Source organism: Panicum virgatum, chromosome 7K, assembly GCF_016808335.1.
Source record: "Panicum virgatum strain AP13 chromosome 7K, P.virgatum_v5, whole genome shotgun sequence".
Taxonomy (NCBI): Eukaryota; Viridiplantae; Streptophyta; class Magnoliopsida; order Poales; family Poaceae; genus Panicum; species Panicum virgatum.
The window spans coordinates 7,386,805-7,407,426 of record NC_053142.1 but is presented as its reverse complement, the minus strand read 5'-3'; the positions used below and the strand labels follow the sequence as shown (position 1 = coordinate 7,407,426).

The following is a 20,622-nucleotide window of genomic DNA, read 5'->3' as shown; positions in this document are numbered from 1 at the left end:
GTTGCGATTTATGGGGAAGATCATTGTACGATTAATGTAGTTGAAAATGATGGTACAATTTGTTTTGCTATTTATTTATGTTTCTTTTCTTTACATGCTCTTTTTTTTCGAGACACAGTTAGTTTGGGTGGTTTATGTTTCTTGTGCGTGTTGTCACATAAAAACAGTTGTGAAATCCTCCGAGGTAGTGACAAATGGAACTGAAATTAAAGTTATTATATTATCCTATTTTTATCCCTTCCACATTTCTATTCATCCGATACATTCATGGATGGAAGACAATAATATCTTTTCCTGTAACTAAATTTAAAAAATAAATGAGATATCTAAAAGCATTCTAAAACATAGGCCTTGGTCTCAGTGTGGAATTGTGAATTGTAGCTTTTAGAATCGCATGCTGAAATAAGCGCTCGCAAGCAACTTCTCGCTCAGATTGTAACAATCCATATACAAACTGTTACAATCGAACAAACTGATCCACACAGCTTGTACAATGTTACTATATGCAAGCTGCTGCTTACAATCTACAAGCTGAAACAAATATGGCCATAACAAGATTGCAATGTCAAATAGGCTTACATATGTTCCCACCTCTCCATGAGACACTAATCATATATTCTTCATATTATTACTGGTGAAAGTTGAACTAACGAAAACTTCAAACAATTGTTTGCCACAATGTTAAATCACGAGCTTGCCTACGATCCAATGTTTTAGTCAAATGTCACCAATCAACTTTTGGTTGCGCATATAGGTTTTGGTCTAAAGTTGAGTTGTCTGTTTTTTCTTTAGCTGTTGGATGTCACTGAATTAGGTAGGTCATGCTGCTAGTTCCTGGTTTTGGGGGGTTTAAAGAACCGGGTCACACTGGAAAGTTTGGCACAGGGGACCCATTTGACGGCCAATTGGTATCGTGGGATAGTGACAAGTGATCATTGCCACTCGTGTGCATTTAAGACATTATCATTGGTTACAAAAGACTTCACTACATATCAAGGATTTAATAGTAACAGTAGCGTTCAGTTTGATCCCCCCCCCACACACACACAAGCACGCGCGCAGTAGGATTAAAAAAAGCCAAACTTTATATATTAACTAATTACATTTGTAATTCCCATACCTTCTAATATGACAATTCTTTAAACAATTGGCAATATGGAAAAGGACTTATTATAAATTACAACCTGGTAAAAAAGTGTATTAGAAACATTTGGGAGAGATGCTACAACCATATAATGTTTAATGATGAAACTCAATTTTCTTTGGTCTAACAAGTATTCTAAAACATTAAATTTCTCTTTAATGGGGGTTGGGGGGGGGGGGTTGGTTGAAGAGCAGTAGTTATGTCAGTGTCATACATGAACACTTAGCACGCTTATTACCTTCACCTCAACGAAGCCATTTCATGAAAAGAAAATTGAGAGTAAGATGATGATTAAACTATCTGTGCAAAATACTAGAAATTTTGAAAGGTTTTACAATTTACTAATGCAACATGTTTCTGAAATGCTGACCATTTTTGTTCTGATCAATATGGTTACTGTACGCCTCAACCCCAAGAACTGATCCAATAAGCCCTGCAGCAGAGAATCATGATCGGTTGTGGGTATTGGGTAACAAGGCGAGATGTAAAGACATGCTCCATGTAGAGATTAAACTGTTAAAACTTCAAGAAGTGAATCATGCTGTGCATGTGGATCCTAGAAAAAGTACATGCGGAGCAAGTTGTAAAAATTCTTCTTACCAAATGCCACTAAATTACTGCGTACTTGCTCTGCAGCCTGCAGGCACAAAGCTGGAGCAACATGTTTACTCGCAAAAACAAGAGATTCTAGATCCCAATGCAATGCCCATTTTCTTTTCTGGATCCAAGTAGAGTGTTATCCTAGTAAATTACAGCAAGAGATGGTTAAACAATTCAGATATATTTTAGAGCATGAACTGTACTATTTCAAAGTATTCAACATAAGCTCTATTATTCTACTTGGAGCTGTTCGTTACAACTATAATTGAACGATGGCACTTCACATAAAAGTTGGCCGTTTTTCATTCAGAAAACTTGAGACAAAATATTGATGATAATATTTTCAACCTTGATAAGGTATTATGGTGACAACTGAACACCAATTTTTCTCTTTGGTCTCAAGAAGCCCAAGGTATAGTTCAAGTTCTTTTATAATCCACCAAATCAAACATTCAAGACAACTTATTTCTTAGAGTACCAAAAATCAAAAGCAATAACCAACTTACAGCAATAGAGTAGTAGTACATGGGAATAACTCACTAAAAACAAGAAATTGTTAGCGTAGACCATATGACAGTGACCATAAACTCTCTGAACATTTCTTATATATGGTGGAACCAACCTATGCGGGTTTGAGTTCTATGCTCAGCATATATATGTGATTATATATGGTGAAACGATCCGACTGTGCGAGCTGTATCATTTCATCAAAGGCAAGTGGGGCCACCGCAAGAGCATTTTTAAAGAGAAAACCCGTTTGGCTTCGGCTCCACCTGTTTTGCGCAAATCAGATACTGTAATGTGAAGTCGTTTTGTAAATCAAAGTAAAAATGAACTAGAAGCCAGATGAAGCCACTTCTTTTAACTTCACATGTTTCAGCTCCATCAGTGAAGCTGTTTTGAATAGCACTTCGAAAGGGCCCTTGTTCTCTTAAAAAAAAATAGTTTACGGGAATGAGAGACTCCTATATATTGGAGGCGTAAAAAATTTACTACCCAAATTCCGACAGCCCACTAGCAAAAGCGCAACGGCCCAGAACGGCCCACCTCAAAGGAGCATCTCACCTCACGACAACAAAGTAAGATGTCTTCCTGTTTTGCTTTCCCTTTTTCTATCCTTTTATCCATGTAATGAATCTACTTTGTCTAGACTTCATAAATTTGGGTCTTTTATATGCATTCAAAGATTGAAAAATGTTTGGTTCAACAAATTCTCAAACCAAATTGGTATAGACATTAGGCATGTAATTAGTTAAATAGCCTCTAAATGAACTCATTGTTTTATTAAGGAAAAAGTCTATGTTACTATCTCAAACAACTCACTTTGTTCACTTAACCCAATGCATAAAATCGATTCGACTCCTCCTAGACTATATAAATTGGTTCAATCTAGCCCCAATAAAATTTATCCCCCTTTTTTCCTCTCCGCCCATTAGTTGAGTTTTGAGTAGAAATTGCTGGGGTTACATTGGTTACCATAACTTGTGTTCAAAAGGAAATAAGTAGTATTCATGACTATTGTAATTGGTAGGAGCATTTGCGGTTAAATTAACATTTTATCCCTAGAGATACAAAATTACATGAAAATAATTCTTGCAAATATTTTTTTAACATATCATATCATGACTATTTTCATATTAGTGATGATGGATGACCTAGGCAGCACCGTGATGATGGATGACCTAGGCTCTAACCAAGATCGGAGAAGCCCTATCCCCACGAGGCTTTGGAAGTAGCCACAGTAGATGAAGCAACCACTACAGCCAGGGACACACCCCGAGCTTGGTGAACCATGGATAGCAGCTCGTCACCGGCTACATATGCCGCCGCAAGCGAAAGGTTGGGCGGCCGAGTGGCTAGCCCAGCCTGGTAGCGTCGCTGAGAGAAAAAAAACCTCTCGTTGTGCTCGCCACAAGGCTTGGTCCTCACGGGTATGGCCTAGGGTTTGGGGGGTTTCTCTACCCGGTTAAGCCGGTTAGGTTTCCTCTTAATGAAAAAACGGTGGGGCCGTTTCACACCCCCGGGTAGAGTTTTTTTTTACATATGCCGCCGCAAGATACCTGATCCTTATCCACTCTCTAATCATTCGCATAGCCCGAAGTTGCCTTCTTATCCTGAACCCTAGAAGCCGACAAACTCACCCTCCCTCTGGGCCGATGAATCGCCGACGGACGACTACTCTACGCCGGGAGCACCACCTCCACGGGCTCACCATTGACGCCGGAGTGAAGCGCCGCAAGGATGAGGAAGAGCCCCGGAAGGACCCATCTTGGCGCCGCCTCTGCCGGCGAGGGCCCAACAGACACGACACCTGCCTACGGCCCAGAGGCCTTCGGAGGTGAAGGGACCGCCGGCCCCTCGCCCAGCAGACACCACCACCTGTCTACGTCCTTGAGGCCATCGGAGGCGGAAGGGACCGCTGGCCCGACCACGCCACCCTTTCAACTGTAGCTAGGCGATAGGATTCAAGAGAGAGGTCGTTGTGGTGGAGCGCAGCCCGTGCCGTAAAACTGGCTCAGCTCTCCAGGATGGTCATGAGGGCCAGAGGAGTTTAACGGGTGGCCAGTGGTAGCGTTGACAGGTTCTTTATAATTGTAAATTGGTGATCATTATGTGTACTTTTAATCATCTTTAGTTCAAATATTTATACCGTTTCTCCAAAATCAGATTTTATATTTAAAAAATAGCATATAAGTATTTACAATAAAAAAAGTTGAAGGTGCATCTAAATGTCACCCATTCACCCTTGGCCACATAGCACGGTGGCCATGGTGGTAGAGTGGGATGTTGAATAAGATTATAATATCCTGTTCTGCTCCAGCAGCCTCCAGCCAGCCAGCAATATTTTCCTCTCACACTACTTCAGCAGCAGCCTCCAGCCACCAGCCAGCCAATAGTGTTTTTCTCTCACCACTCCAGCAGCAGCCTCCAGCACCAGCACAGCGAACAGGGCCATGCGCGGATAGAGCCCTAGCCCCTAGTTCGATTGCTGCCTCCGGATCCGCTTCTATGGGTTGGTTTGCATCGAGGATTTAATTTTTTTTTTGACATCTCTCATCTGGGTACAGCAGTAGCATCTGTTCATACACGCACACACACACCACCCTACACACGCACACACCACGCACACCACACATGTACAACCAGACCTACAACTACACATAGATACGAAGACCGCAAACCTCTAAGGCTCCATAGGCGACGGATGCGTCGCAATCTCTTTGTGGCTCCACACGTGAGAGACAGTTAAAATTATTGAGAAACACTGTTCCCGGTGAGAACACCAGCATCGAACCTGGGATTCGAACGCTGGTGGGCAGCATGCCCACCGGCAAGCGCTACCAACCGAGCTGGAGCTCGTTCTCGAGGATTTAAATTTATGTGTCAAACGCACAGCACCAAGGGCTTCATCTGATGTATTCGTTAGCACTGCAGGGATTTAAATTTCTGTGAAAATTTTAAGTACTGCGTTGCAAAGTTAGCATGTTCAGCCACAAATTGAAGTTCAAAGATCTTTGTATCGTAATTATAATTATATATATAAAAAGAACTTTGGCTAGCAGTTCTTATGCTGTCCCATACACGGAAAACCAACAACCCCAAGCGTTGCCCATACTTTGCCTAATAAGCAATAGCCCATGGGGCATAGCCGCATAACACTACCAAGATCAAAGATACACTGTTGTTGATGCAGCTATAGAGTCAAAACTTTCGCATATACACAGGCCAGACACTCCTGCAATTATGATACCACATGATCACTGGTGCACTATACAAAGGATCCTACTTTATCCCTATCTTCAAAAACAAGATGTCAACCGGCAACTAAATCCATCAGTAGTCATGTTACAGGGGATAAAACTTCATAAACATCAGGCCATCAGCACACCACCATGTGCCGAGATCAACACCGAACATCATAAGATCCTAATACCATTGTGTGCGTGACGTGACATGACTTGACTTAACATACCAATCAAAGTATAAAAAGTTGGACCATTGCATGGTTTCTGCATTCTTCAAGGCGTACCATAACTTCCAGAGATGTCATGGAATCCAACTTCATTAGCCTACGACCCATCCATTTCCACAACCACAGGAGCAAACTGCACTCATGCAAAGAATAATTTCACTAAAGTGTAACAGAGACATGGTATTGCTTAATCATGATCCAAACGTACCTCATCATCTTCATCAATGAGGTTCATTGCATTGTCCTCGAGATCCCATCCAAATGTAGTCTCCAGAAGTGTTTTTAGTTTTCTAGCCTGCATATGGGATGGAAATGTTAAGAGATATCCTATAGTGTACAGTAACATGTCTGAAACAAATTTCTCAACATTTGTGCAAATTAATCCAGGGATCGCAGTAACCATATAACTAGTTCTGCATGTGCTGTTTAAACCACAAAATAGGAAGTTACCAGTTTAAATGCAAAATTCAAGTACAAAATACAGAATCACTAGCAAGGTTTGTGTAAACAAAGAGAACGTTCATAAATGCCAACCCATGATAGAAGGTCTCCATCCACGACAGGGGCTTCAAATACTACTGTAAAGAAATCCTGCAACAGTAATTAAGGGAAGTCAGAGGTGCATGTAGAGCAATTTATAATGCTGCCAACATAATTTCAGGCAAACTATTTCATACTCAAACATATTTGAATATGTTTCTTATGTGGTTTGCTATGCAGTCTGAGATCAGAAATCTGGACATGAACCAAACAGAAAAATCAACTTAACATTAAAATCTTTCTTTTTCTCTGAGCAATTCATTAGGTATAAAAAGGCATTTTAAAACGCTCAAAGGTGGAAATTCACAATAGAAACTAGGACACTGAACAGATAAATTATCCATTTACTAGTCCCATGATATTATGACTTGACGCTAAACCCAAAAAGCAAAACCGTCGTAGTGAGCCTTGGTTTGTGTAAGATTGTGTAGCAGTCGTAACGGTAGCAACACGAACGGACAGACTGAAGAAGAATGGAGATATCCCCCAGCAGTCGGAATGCCGGTGCGAATGCTTCGACTGGAGTAGCTCATGCAGATGATAGCCCTTTAATGCTGAAGTAGCCGAGGTCGAGGTGGACGTGGTCAAAGCCGTGATGGAGGGCGCGGATCCGAAGCATTGTCGAGGCGCCCGAGTACACAAGATCAACAGCTTCTGGCCGAGGACAGCAGCAGGACGATGAGCGAAGGATGGCAATGGTAGACCAGGTAGTTGAAAAGCGCACAGGGGTCGGCGCGATGTCCGCGCGAGAACGGCAAGAGGCGTGGATTTGGATCGGGCAGGCGGCGACACCAGCAAGGGTGTCTTGATCACAAGCGTCGGCGCTGCAGCATGTGAGGGCGCAATGACAACCTCGTCCTCGGGAGTGTCGACGATGGAGTAGCGACAAACGGCAGGGCGACGCAAACCCGATCGTTGATCGGGAAAAGAATAAAATTAGCAGCAGCAGACAAACCTTGGGGTACAGTCTCGGGTGCCCCTAGCACTGCTCCCTCCCCCCTCCCTTATCTCCTTCCCCCGGTCAAGGACAGAGGGAAAAATCAAACGGGGAGAGGAGAGGTCGTCCCTCCCAGACTCCATGGAGGGGCACTCGCCCGCCCTCAAGGATGTGGGGCCCGTGCTCAGGTCGGAAGGACCCAACAGCAGGGCACCGGCTGAGGGGAAGCGTCGGTGCTCTGGCGGATCGAGAGTGACAGGCGGTGAACAGCAGGGGGTAGCAAGATGGGGCGGCGCCCCCACGGCGGTGAAGCGACGTGGTGGAGGCCAGGTCAGGGCGAGGTTGACCCGCGATCTCGACGGAGGGCGCCGTCAGCAACCGGCGGCGCAGCCCGACCTTGCGACTCCAATATGTAGCAGCGGCGCATGGGAGGAGACGACGGGGAAGGGGCGACGAGGCAACCGACGAGATCGAATCACCACGACAGGTAGGTCCATCTGCTCTGCTTGACCACGACAAGTGCGGCGGATCAAAGGGATCCACCGCGTATCCTACGAGGGCGCTGAGATCGATCTCCCTGGGGGCGGTGCGATGGCGGCGGCAGCGGAAGCGAAAGCCTAGGTCGAAACTCTAACTCGTGATACCATGTAAGATTGTGTATAATGTGGTTGATGTATTGCTTGAGTATAGAGACTTGGGGGGTAAGACACCGCCCCGATACATATGGCAGTTCGGGATTAATATCCTAACCTACCAAATATACTCTAACAGCTTGCATCAAATAAACATAAGGCACAACCTGAAGGATCACGTCATGTGAAGCGAAGATAAACCATGGGGTATGGGCAGATATAAGAGAACTTAAAATGAGTAGATCATATAAGCTTAGCTGAGAATAGATAGAAAGCTAGCATATCTATACTGACAAATCTACCTTTAAAAATACTCCGATATGATCTCTTTAACACATAGAATAGAGAAACAACACAACTTACAAGGAACTATATATTTTTATCTATGCACTGGCGGGATCGTGAACAGTACCACTATAACCACTGGCAGGAACCTTTTGGCAGCCAATGAAGGGTCTACAGATTACAGCAGAGGGCCAAGTAAATTATTTCTTTCGCTTGTCTGCTCTCTTTGTGTAGAATAGTAGAGGGAATAGGGAAACACCGCACACCCAATGCGGGGCGCACACCCAATGCGGGGGGCGGGGGGGGGGGGTGAGCTCATTATATAGCCAATGTGGCTTGCAATACAAGAAGATGTACACGCCCAATATGAGCCTACACGCCCAATATGGACCTCAAGTATATGCACACAGCTATACATTCTATCACCCGCCCTCAGTCGAAGCATCAGGATTCCGGATGCAAAGGCTGGACCGAAAATCCTGAAACAGCTGCACAGGGAGCCCCTTCGTCATGATATCAGCAAACTGATATTGTGACGGCACATGAAGAACACGAACTTCACCGAGAGCCACCTTCTCGCGGACGAAGTGGATGTCGATCTCAATGTGCTTGGTACGGCGGTGGTGAACCGGGTTGGCAGTCATGTAGACGGCGCTAATATTGTCGCAGTAGACCACGGTAGCTACCTTCAGCGAGACATGGAGTTCCTGAAGGAGTTGGCGCAGCCAACAACATTCGGCGACCACATGAGCAACAGCCCGGTACTCGGCCTCCGCATTGGACCGGGACACCGTGGTTTGCCGTTTGGAAGACCAAGACACCAAGCTGTCTCCGAGGAAGACGCAGAAGCCTGATGTGGAGCGGCGGGAGTCGGGGCAGCCTTCCCAGTCGGCGTCGGAGTAGGCGACCAGCTTGTCGACCGGCCCGGTGCCGATGCGGAGGCCGGCGGACAAGGAGCCCTTCACGTAGCGAAGGATGTGCTTGATCAGCGCAAGGTGAGGCTCCCGGGGATCGTGCATGAACAGACAGACTTGCTGCACTGCATATGCAAGATCCAGACGCGTCAGGGTCAGGTACTGAAGAGCACCGGCGAGGCTACGGTACTCAGAGGGGTCGGCGACAGGTGGACCGTCCGTGGCCGAGAGCTTGGCGCGAGTGTCAACAGGTGTCGATGTCGAGTGACACTCGGCCATGCCCGCCCTTTGAAGATCCAGCGCATACTGGCGCTAGCTGAGGAAGAGCCCGTCGGAGGAGCGCGTGACGGAGATCCATAGGAAGTAGTGCAGCTCACCAAGATTCGTCATGGCGAACTCGGAGTGAAGACGAGCGGTGATGCGTCGGAGCAAGTCCGACGAGGAAGCTGTGAGGATGATGTTGTCGACGTATACCAACAAGTAGGCGGTGGCGCCCCCCTCTTGAAGAACAAAGAGGGAGGTGTCTGTGGCCGAGGCGACGAAACCCAGCTGACGGAGATAGGTGGCGAAACGCTAGTACCACGCCCGTGGAGTCTGCTTCAGACCATACAAAGAGCGCTGCAGCAGACAAACATGGTCAGGGTGAGCAGGGTCGACGAAGCCAGGGGGCTGCTGACTGTAGACGAGATCCTCCAGGCGTCCATGAAGGAATGCATTCTTCATGTCAAACAAGTGTATCGGCCAGTGACGTGAAGCAGCAATGCTGAGGACGACTCGGATCGTGGCAGGCTTGACGACGGGGCTGAACGTCTCGCCGTAGTCGACGCCGTGGCGCTGGGTGAAGCCGCGAACAACCCAGCGGGCCTTGTGACGGGCAAGGGTGCCATCGGAGTGGAATTTATGTTTATAAATCCACTTGCCCGTCACAATATTGGCGCCAGGTGGCTTGGGGACGAGCCGCCAAGTGTCGTTGTCGACGAGCGCCTGGTACTCCTCAGCCATAGCCGCCCGCCACTGCGGATCTGCGAGCGCCGTCCTGTAGTTCCCTGGGATCGGAGATGCAGTAGTGGCGGTGAAAGCCACCTGAGCCGAGGGAGCCGGAGGCGGTGGTGGTGGTGGTGGGAAGCCGTAGCACTGAACAGACTTCAGAGAGCCTGTCTGGAACCTCATCACAGGCCGGCTGGGATGAGCCGGCGGAGGGGGGGCGGCGGTGGCGGCGCAGGTGCAGGAGCCGCCGGAACTGCTGGAGCATGAGGCGCAGCGGTCCCGGCAGCCCGACGCCGAGTATAGACTCGGAGTGGAGGAGGGTCGGCCGGGGCTGGAGCAGGGCCGGCCGGTGCTACAGCCGGCGCGAGGCCGATTACCGGCCCGATATGGAGGACAGCGGGATCCTCGGGAAGCTCCTCCAGGTGAGCACCAGGGCACGACTGCTCCACGTCGACAGGCGACGGAGCGACCGCTGAAGGAGCCGCTGCTGCAGTGCAAGGCACCGGCGCGGCACGACCTGAAAGGAGAAAATCCAGAGAGCTTGGAAGTGCATTGGAAGTGTCAGCACTGAACGGAAAACACGTCTCGTCAAACACGGCATGGCGAGAGATGATCCACCGGGATGTGAGGCCGAGACAACGGTACCCCTTGTGGGAAGAGGGGTAACCGAGGAAGACACAGGCTATGGAGCGAGGAGCAAACTTGTGTTTGGCAGTGGCAGTCATGTTGGGCGGCTGGCGATAGAGCAGCTCATAGGGAACGCTGCTGCGAACAGCGGAGGAGGGGCGCTGGTTGAGGAGGTAGGTCGCCGTGGCGAGGGCCTCGACCCAGTATTTGGGCGGCATGCCAGCATGAATGAGCAGGGTGCGAATGCTATTGTTGAGGGTCCGAAGAACGCGCTCGGTTTTGCCATTTTGCTGGGAGGTGTAATGGCACGAGAGACATAGGTGAATGCCGCGGACGCAAACGAGGAGGAGAGGGCATTGTTAACAAACTCAGTGCCGTTATCAGCCTGAACAGCTTTGATGGGCAGGCCGAATTGTGTCTGGACAAAGCTGCAGAAATTAATTAGATGACCAGCAACCTCGGATTTGTGAACGAGGGGAAACGTCCAGCAAAAATGTGTGAAGTCATCAAGAACAACGAGGTAATACTGAGCACCCGAAATACTTGCTACTGGCGAGGTCCAAACATCACAGTGAACTAGTTCAAAGGGCATGGTGCTGACAGAACTAGATGTAGTAAATGGCAGACGCACATGCTTGCCAAGCTGGCATGAATGACAGAGTATGACTAGTTTTATTACACTGGATGGAGGCATTGTTTCTAAGCAAATTTATGGTGGCGGCCCCGGGTGAAGGGAATAAGTCTTGTACTCTTGGTCTTTGTGGGGCTGCAGCATCTCCTTTTTTGCTGCAGCACGCAGTGGGTTTGTGCCGCCCCTAGAGGACAGCATCTTGGACTGTTTTTCAGTTTGCTAGGACAGCTGCAGTTAGTAGGACAGCAGCAGTTAGCATCTACTTTTCTAGGACATCAGGAGCATCTTAGACTAGTCAGTTAGCAGCCCCTTGGCTGGCTGTATATATGTGTGGCCACCCCTCCCGTTGGATGGTATGGCATTGTGAGTGTGAATGAAGAAAAAACCCAAAAAACTTCCCCAACTTGAGTGTCATCCTCTCAGCTCAATGAGAGTGAAAATTGAGCTGCTAACACCGGGATGACCAAGACGCTGATGCCAGAGACTGGTGGAGATGGTGATGCTGGCGTGAGGAGTTGCTGGGATGGCGGGGACGGTGTACAGGCCGTCGGAGCTATTGCAGCGAAGAATCATGCGACTGGTCTGGATATCCTTAACAGAAAAACCAAATGCGTCAAATTCGATAGTGCAGTTGTTGTCTTTTGTGAACTGGCGAACTGAAAGTAAGTTGCGCACTAGGAAAGGGACAACAAGAACATTATGAAGGGAAAAGTTGGACGCCTGGGTGGGTAAGTAGGAGCTGCCATGACTGGAAACCGGGATGGTTTGACCATTGCCTATTGTGATGAACGGATGGGAGGGGGGGTGGCGGGAAAGAAGTATACCATCCGACGAGTGCATGTGGGAGGTTGCGCCAGAGTCCATGACCCAGGAGTTGGAGTTCTGGAGTGCCATCTGGTTCAGGGCGGCAATGAGACCAGCCTGATCCCACATCTGAGGGGTGGAGACTTGCGCCGGGGCGAACGCTGTGTGAGCCTGGGGGTTGGGGCCGAGGAGCCCAGGAGTGCGCCGGCCCTGGCCGCCATGCCAGAAGCCGCCGGCCTGCTGACCCGCGGGACCCTGGGGGGCGTACGGGTTGAAGCAGAACCAAGGTCCCATGGGGCAAAAGGGGGTCCCCTGCGGGATGCCCTGCTGGACGCCGGCGCCGGTTTGCGGGCCACCGCTGCCCTGGACGCCGGAACGGTGACCCTTGCCGCCGCCCTTGCCGCCCTTCTGCTTGGGTGCGCTGCTGCCTCCACTGCCCCCGCCCTTGCTGTCACCGCTCGTGGCGACGCCCGCAAAGGAGGAGCGGCAACAGGGGCTGGTGCAGCAGGAGGCGGTGGAGGCGACGAGAGCAGTGGCCGCCGTGTTCTTCGCGTCGTTGGCGAGGCACAACTCTTTGAGGGAGAGCAGCTCGTGGGCACGCGTGAAGGACGGAAGAACCGTGGCGTTGGCGATGTCGTCGGTGGTGGAGTCGAAGCGAGAGTCGAGGCCGCGTAGAAGACTGAGGACGAGCTGGGAGTCGGAGATGGGGTTGCCGACCTGTCGAAGGGCGACAGCCTTCGACTTGAGGCGCTGGCAGTACTCGTCGATGGTGGAGTCGCCCTGCTTGAGGGTATGGAATTCCTCGAGCAGAAAGACGGTGCGGGAGGCCGTGTTGGTGCGGAACAGGGCCTCGATCGCAACCTAGAGGTCGCGCACGGTCTGGTTCTCGTCGGTGATGGCGAGGTCGAGGATGGAGTCATCGCCGGTGCCGAAGATCCAGCTGCGCACGCAGCACTTGGCCACATCCCAATCAGGGTTGGTGGGCTGCGCCATGGTGCCGTCGATGTGGCGGCGAAGGCTGAACTTGCCGCACAACGCCGTGAAGAACAAAGCCCACTTGGAGTAGTTAGCGCTCTTCGTGTCCAGGGTCACAGGAACGTGAGCCTTGACGTTGATGGTGGTGTAGGGGTGGACGAAGATGGCCTGTGTTGGTGCGGCGGAGAGCACAGGCGAGGAGGTGTCCGTCAGGGCGCCGCTGGTGGCAGCGCTGGTGGCGGCGCTGGTAGCGCTCATGGCGGCGGCGCTGGAACAGATTGATCCAGGGGCCGCCGGCCTGTGGGTGGACGCGGCACGAGGGAATCGCGCGCGGGTAGGGGAGGAGGCTGCGCCCTAGAGCAGGGATTGCAGCGGGAGGGGGAGGGGCGGCGGCGCCAGGAGGCCGCGCCCTAGGGCAGAGAGGTGGGGCGCAAGGGAGAAACCCTAGCGCAGGAAAAGGAAGGAGGGAGCGGAAGCGGAAGGCCGATCGTTGCCTTCTCTTGATACCATGTAGAATAGTAGAGGGAATAGGGAAACACCGCACACCCAATGCGGGGGGGGGGGGGGTGACCTCTCATTATATAGCCAATGTGGCTTGCAATACAAGAAGATGTACTTGCCCAATATGGGCCTCAAGTATACGCATACAGCTATACATTCTATCACTTTGGATTTACTAAGTAGTGCTAATCATGTATTTTCTAGTTAAAAGATACTTAAAGGCTGCACAGACAGACAACAACAACAACAACAACAACATATCCTTTTTTCCCAAGCAAGTTGGGGTAGGCTAGAGATGAAACCCGAAAGAAAAGGCTGCACAGACAGAGCATTGGTAAATTGGCCTATCCTTATTTCTTTGTATAGCTAGGCCAACATAACAGTGCCATTACACAGCAAACATCACATGATAAAACTGTTAGACATATTCGTGTGTATGGATGGATGGGTCCAAGCCTGTGCCGTGTATTGGCCAGCCAGCTCCCCTCCTTTGATTCGGATTATTAGAGACAGGAGATCTTGCATGGCTCTGTTTCTATAAGCCCAGGATCTCCTCACCCCCTCTATATATATGTATACCCTACATCTCAATCAATCTAATCTAATATTCCACACAATCTTCATTGCTTTCAGAGACAATTGTTATAAAGTAAAATAAGCTGAATGATAGGTCACCCAGAAACTTTTTTCAAGGATTTAACTTTGTGCTACCTTGCTGAGTTACTCAAGCAGTTTCTTTTTTCAAATTTTATGTCAGGGATTTCAGGGACCCCAAACAAAAATAAACTAGCCAAATATGCTGTTGAACAATTATTTCCCTCTATAGTGTTTTCAATAGTGAATAAATAACCAAGGAAACCCTGAGGTATCAGTACTCCTGCATTGATTACTAGGAAAACCTACTTTTGAGTGTCATACTTTACCCAACGGAGTCAAAATATTTTACCTTGTAGAAACAGGAAATTCCATTTCCGAAAAAGATAGTACAGAAGTAAACTTGCAAAGGTGAAAAAGAATGCTTCTTGAGTGGCACATAGATGGAATATAAATTTTTTTACTAATCCCAATTCTTTGAATACTCTTAAGAGTAGGATGCATGAGCCAGAAATCAATTTAAAATTGAACACGTTAGGAACTTCAGTCCTGCTGTTGATGGCTTGTTGGAGCTAATTTGACATATCAAGATATGGTCAATTCTATTCTTAGTGTGCCACGTTTCCAGTTTTTAATATATATTTCTGTTAGTCACATAATCAAGTTTAGGAAATGACAAAAATAACGTGTGCATATCTTTCTACCAACACTGTACAAATAAAAATTACCTTGGAAAGACGGTACAGGAATATGTCTCTTGAAAACCATGCTTCATCCAAAAACAGAGAGTTGCTCACATCATCATTTCTGGAATCTTGGGTACGTTGAAACCCATGCTTGAGCTGATAGTAAAATGTCCTAAGAAACTAAATTCAACAGAAAGCAGATAATAGAAATCTGTTAGTCATCATGGTTTGCTATATTCTCCCAGATAATAAATAAACACATGCTTGAGCTCAGACATGAAAGTAGAATGGCCAGATAATACCTTTACAAACAGGTTAGTCCTTGTATGAAGAGGCTGCCAGGGATAAGGAAACAAAAGGTCAATAATCATGCAAATTATCCATATATCATATTTGAGAAAGAAATAATCAAGACCCCCAACCCCATCCCCAGACCACCCACCCGCCCTGGCTAGTATAGTGTGGTCTTCTTCTATCCATTTTGAGTTTTTCTAACCTTGGTTTTTAGGATCCAATTTTATAATACCCGGCATGATTTTTTAATGTGTGGGTAGGTTACAGCACCCAGAAACTTTTGAACCAAGATGGACACTATCAGCTGTTAAAATCTAACATACACCTGTCATCATGTAATTTGATCAAAAAATTCTTAGAGAAGTACAGTGACTTAGCTTCATCAAGATGGTTATGTAGTTAGAAGTTCAGACATTGAACCTGTTCCAAACAGGGACTAATTGTAGCAGATGAGGTCTTGAAATTTAAAAACAGTGATTGAAAAATTTCATGTGGAAGCATGGTCTCTCAATTTCATCAATACAAAGCACTGATGTAACAAAATAAGAAACCAAGACATTTTCCAATATGATAAAAGATGGGCTAGAGGACTCGACAAAAAAAAAAATCAATCTATGTATTTGCCATAAGCATAAATATATTTCGGCAACATTATACAGTAAAAGGAAGCCCCATATAAAATTATATCCATCAATAACAATAATAATGCTGGTTAAGATTAAGAATAGAATAATACTTACAGCTTCACTACAGCTCAAGAGAAGACTGACTAATGCTTTCCACTGCATGAAAGCCTCCAGCGATTGGCCCATCTACATAAATCAAATACATGAGAATAGTCTAGTGGAACCTGTAACTCATTATAGAAATATTTAGTACTGTCTGTAGTACCATAAAAGCTATGAAAGCGAACTGCAACTCCCCCAAGAGTAAATCTTCTTGGCCTTGATAATTTTTGGCCAAAACACTTTCCAGCAAGCTTGTCTAAGAGATAGAACAGCCTCATCAATAAACAATTATAAGTTATCAATTCAATGTCAAGTTATATAAATGACATCTAAAGGAGGGATAAATTCGAGCAAACAATTCAATAATAGCAGAAATTTTTGGCCTTGATATTTTTTTGCCAAAACACTTTCCAGCAAGCTTGTCGAAGAGGTAGAACAGCCTCATCAATATACAGTTATAAGTTATCAATTCAATGTCAAGTTATATAAATGGCATCTAAAGGAGGGATAAATTTGAGCAAACACCTACTTGCAGATTGTATTATGATTCAAGCAAACTTAGATAGTAGTATGATTCACATATGAAAGTATTAAGCAGCAATAAATTAATAGTCACGCCTATTGATCACCGTGTTGACAATCAATCTCTGATTGCACTCTCTTGTACTATTCAATTCTGTTAGCAATGCTCATGTATGAGCTCTAGGAAGTAGGAAGAACACATGAACAGGGTGAATGTAGTACCGCTGGATCAATGCTAAGAGTGTTTTTCTACAGGTGTCCTATGTATGGGCATGATACAAGCCCCTAACTGTATCACCTGGGGTTCACCCCTCCTTTTCTTCTTAATATATTGATGCACAGCTCTCCTGCACGTTCGAGAAAAAAAAGTACTGCTGGATCAAGCTTCCCAGCTAGCCTCTTCTCTACATTTATATGCAAAAGTTTCAGTAAAAATGGTGTTACCTACCATAGTACAGTAGAGGGCTTGAGGCCACAGTGACAGGAGAGGGCTTGAGGCCACAGTGGCATACTCCCACTACTTCTACAACTACTACACCCTATGTCATGCTACCTACTGTTATGCAAGTGGAGGCATGGCCACATGTTTGCTCTATACTTGCTACATGCCTGCTGCCATCAGACAGTTGACTGGCAAGGCTGGTCCATAGGATAGGGGGCTCACAAAAGATCAGCCGAGCACAAGGAGTACATAATCAAATTCTAGATTGCTATATGTATGGGACAACTGTACTCCTTCTGGTTTAAAATATAGGCCGTTTTAGGATTCCTACTGATCAAACCTTTTTAGCTTTGACCATCAACATAAAAACTTTTAGGAAGATTGACAACATAAGATCGACATTCCTAGGTTCACCATGAAACATATTTTTAATATATTTAATTACCATGATTGGAAACTGTTACTAACCTTGGGAAATTCAAGAAGATAAGCCATCCCTTAGGGATGAGGGATCTATATATATATATATATATATATATATATATATAGTCCACATGGGTCATATGGGCCTACAATATATATATGGGCCTTGACATGATTAACAGAAATATCATATTTTCAAGAAATTATTGGTCAAATCTTCACCTAGTAGACCGTATCAATGTGCTAAAGGACATAGATTTTGAATCAGAGGGAGCAAGTGGTAATAACATTACTTTGTCCAAGTTCAGTGCTGTCAAGTCACCACCGGAGACGTTCTTATGCTTAACTGAGGCAGGGATACTTGTGTAGTAGCATCCTCTCTGCTCAGCCTGCACAGGAGCGGTTTTTGTAAACTTGCTCTCTCTCAATTGTTCCATCAAGCGTCTCTCCATGTCACTTTGGGGAGCTTTATCCATCCATGATGACTCCAACGCAATTGTAATTTCCCCTCCAATTGGTTCTGGATGAATCAATCAAACGTAATAGTCTCTTCTCCATTAACTGATTTCATCAAACATGTTATCATGCGGCTATTTCCCACAATCAAAGCAAAAAAACAAGGAATGCGTCTCATACCAAGACGCTCAATGGCACTCTGTGACAAGTAGCTTGAAAGTTGTTTCCAATCTCCGTAAGAATCCAAATTGTATGGTCCAAGCTGATCATCAAACTCAAAGCGCCTTACTGCTTCAGAGTATCTGATTTCCTACCAAAATATAAACTTCAGTATAATGAAAAGGCATGTTTGAGTTGATTCTTTGGAATAAATAAATATTCTTGTCTTATCTGCTTCTTATTTCATAAATTATTTATCGCTGACAACAGAAATATGCAAAACAATGTGGGCATAAAGTTCTCTAAACTAAATTCATTGCATATAATCTGTTAGGTTGCCACATTTGGTGCAAACACAGCAGACTAAGAATATAGAGAGGTCCTAAACCAGTCGAGGCCATCCATGTTGTGCTTTATAAGCATATTGTGTTAGAGTTATATGCTTAAAAATGTACAAGTGAAAGACAGTTCACCGAGACATAAAACCACAGAGCAAAGAAAAATTAAAGGAGTTTGAAGCTTCCACAATAACATATAGCAAAATGCACTTTGTTTATCTTTTCCTAAATATAGGTTGATGTCATCTGATTCCAGTAGAATACCTTGTATAGTATGTATAAAAAAGTGAGAAGTAAGATATGAATAAGAATAATTGGAGCAGAGCATGAATAGAGCTTCTCGCAAGCATCAGAAATAATAGATTACTCTAATTACAGTGTCGCTACATCTCACATCAATTGATTTGTACCTCTTGTTGATATAGTGTCTTTGGTCAAAGAGCTCATTATCATATAAACATATAATTTCGCATTTTTAATTAGCTACTGAATGGTACAGGTCCCGAAATAACTTAAAGATTCTAATAGCATTGGGTATATCACCTCCTCTTCTGACAATTTGATTAACCTCTCCTCTTGTGCATCCCACTTTCGAACAATCACCTGAAAAACACCACACAGAAGATGGGTATATGTAAAGTGTAACTAAGTGCCATCCGTACTTTTTTTCTGACCAAAAAAATGAAGAGACACTTCAAATCTTTTAAAATGGAATGCATTCCCATTATTGTTTGTTACAGACTACGATTTTTATTCTAGTTGACTTCTTTATCTGTTTCCATATCTACATCCTGTAAACCGAAAATTTGTAATCTCTCCGGTCCCTTCCATTAGGATAATTTGGACGAAAATGGGCAGGGCGGAGTAACTATATACATATAAAATACAAGTATGAACTATGCGTTATTTGAAATGCTGAAGCTAATGTATCTTTTCTGTTTAATGACTAAAATAAAAGAACAAATCAAGAACTATAGTACAAAAATGAAGGGTACAGATAAACATAAAACGTCTTACATTATGATTTACTATCCTATTTGATACTCCCTGCATATACATAATTAATGGAATACAAGCAATTGATCTAATAGATTTATTGGTTAATTCGATAGCACATACAAAGACAAATTATCCGTAAGAAACAGGTAAGAAACAGCCAAAAGAAATAAAAGATGCATTTTAATCCTATAAAGAATAATTAGTGCAATAACCCCTCTGCTGTCAATGAACTTATAAACATGCTTTGGGGCAATAAAGAGAAGTACCTCAGATGGTTGAGTAATAAGAAAGAAACCGACAGTAGGCGCAAACTCATTCCCACTCCTAAAAGTGATTAGGTTGGGGGTAAATGGTCAGTACAGTATAGCATACTGTATTACATAAATAAATGGTGTTACTCATACAGACCATCAGACTGCAGGGCATTATGAAAATAAAGCAAACAGAGCATGTACACGAATATTCCCCCATTTTATGCAGCACGAAAACATTGCAGGATTGGATCAAACAAGAGAAGAGGAAAGCAGCAGCATGATGCTGCTTATCTAATACTACTCTATAAGCCTGTTGGGTGCCATTATTGCAGCGTTACACTATATGCAGTGTGTATCATAGTCTCCTTAAAAGTACTTAGATTGTGAGCAATTCAAAGTAAAAGTAGGAGATCTCACTAGCATATGACAAAAAAAAAAAGAGGAGCCCCAACTCTAAGATACATGGTTTCTATTGCTTAATCCTGTTGGATGTTTCCAACTGACAATCTACGAGAATGACAGTGTAACACAAGTAATTGCAACTGATTCGGAATTAAAAAAAAACGGAAAGGAAATCGATTATTGCAATATGGTATTAGTTTGCCTTTGAGTTATTTGCACAAAGATCATCCAAATCCACCAGATTTCCGGATAACAGTTGGTTCACATGTTGTAAGATGGGGACTGCAGGGTTCACAGGTGTTCTCATACTGAAATACTGATACCTGCTGGAGGAGCAGTAGTAGACGAAATGGGGCCCCGGAGGCACCATCTTCATCCCTTTGAACTTGGGCCCGACAGAGAACACCTGTACAAGCACAGGGAGCAGGCAGAGGCGAAGTCCCGTAAGTCGCTTGACGCCCGCACGAACGGCGCTGGCAGATTGGGTTGTCGGGGGCAGAATCGGGCCTACCTGCGTATCGATTCCGAAGAGCGTGCGCTGAGGGACGTCGAGCAGGAGGAGCGTGGAGCCCTTTCGCACCAGCTCCGTCGCCGCCTCCGGGTCCATCCGCGCCGCAGCGCCGCCGCCGCCGCTCGCCATGCCAGTAGAGCGCGCGCACCTGCACGGGAGTGTTCTGGAACGGGACGAGACCACGCGCAAGTTCCAGAAAGCCCGTCGTCTTCTTCAGCCCATGGGCTGGCTGCAAACGTTGGAAGTTCGAAATGGGCTCGGCCC

At 45.8% G+C, this 20,622-nt stretch overlaps 1 protein-coding gene across 3 annotated transcripts; it reads right to left on the bottom strand.

Annotated features, from left to right (window-relative positions):
- Window positions 1-5,258: 5,258 nt before the first annotated feature.
- On the bottom strand, window positions 5,259-20,550 carry LOC120639703 (protein AAR2 homolog). Of its 3 annotated transcripts, none has more exons than XR_005661621.1 (13): window positions 20,359-20,550; window positions 20,171-20,253; window positions 19,458-19,515; window positions 18,736-18,795; window positions 17,876-18,005; window positions 17,533-17,759; window positions 16,016-16,108; window positions 15,865-15,936; window positions 15,133-15,165; window positions 14,873-15,010; window positions 6,252-6,308; window positions 5,926-6,149; window positions 5,259-5,850 (listed from the first exon to the last, which is right to left on the bottom strand). XR_005661621.1 is itself a non-coding variant. In XM_039915580.1 (13 exons), exons 1-13 carry the CDS (start codon window positions 20,485-20,487, stop codon window positions 5,439-5,441), a joined length of 1,209 nt encoding a protein of 402 aa, XP_039771514.1. In that variant the 5' UTR covers window positions 20,488-20,549; the 3' UTR covers window positions 5,259-5,438. The 3 variants fall into 3 exon arrangements, 2 of the variants coding, with proteins under 2 accessions (XP_039771514.1, XP_039771515.1); XM_039915580.1 differs by having other exon boundaries at window positions 5,259-5,480; window positions 5,926-6,012; window positions 20,359-20,549; XM_039915581.1 differs by having other exon boundaries at window positions 5,926-6,012; window positions 20,359-20,547.
- Window positions 20,551-20,622: the final 72 nt, after the last annotated feature.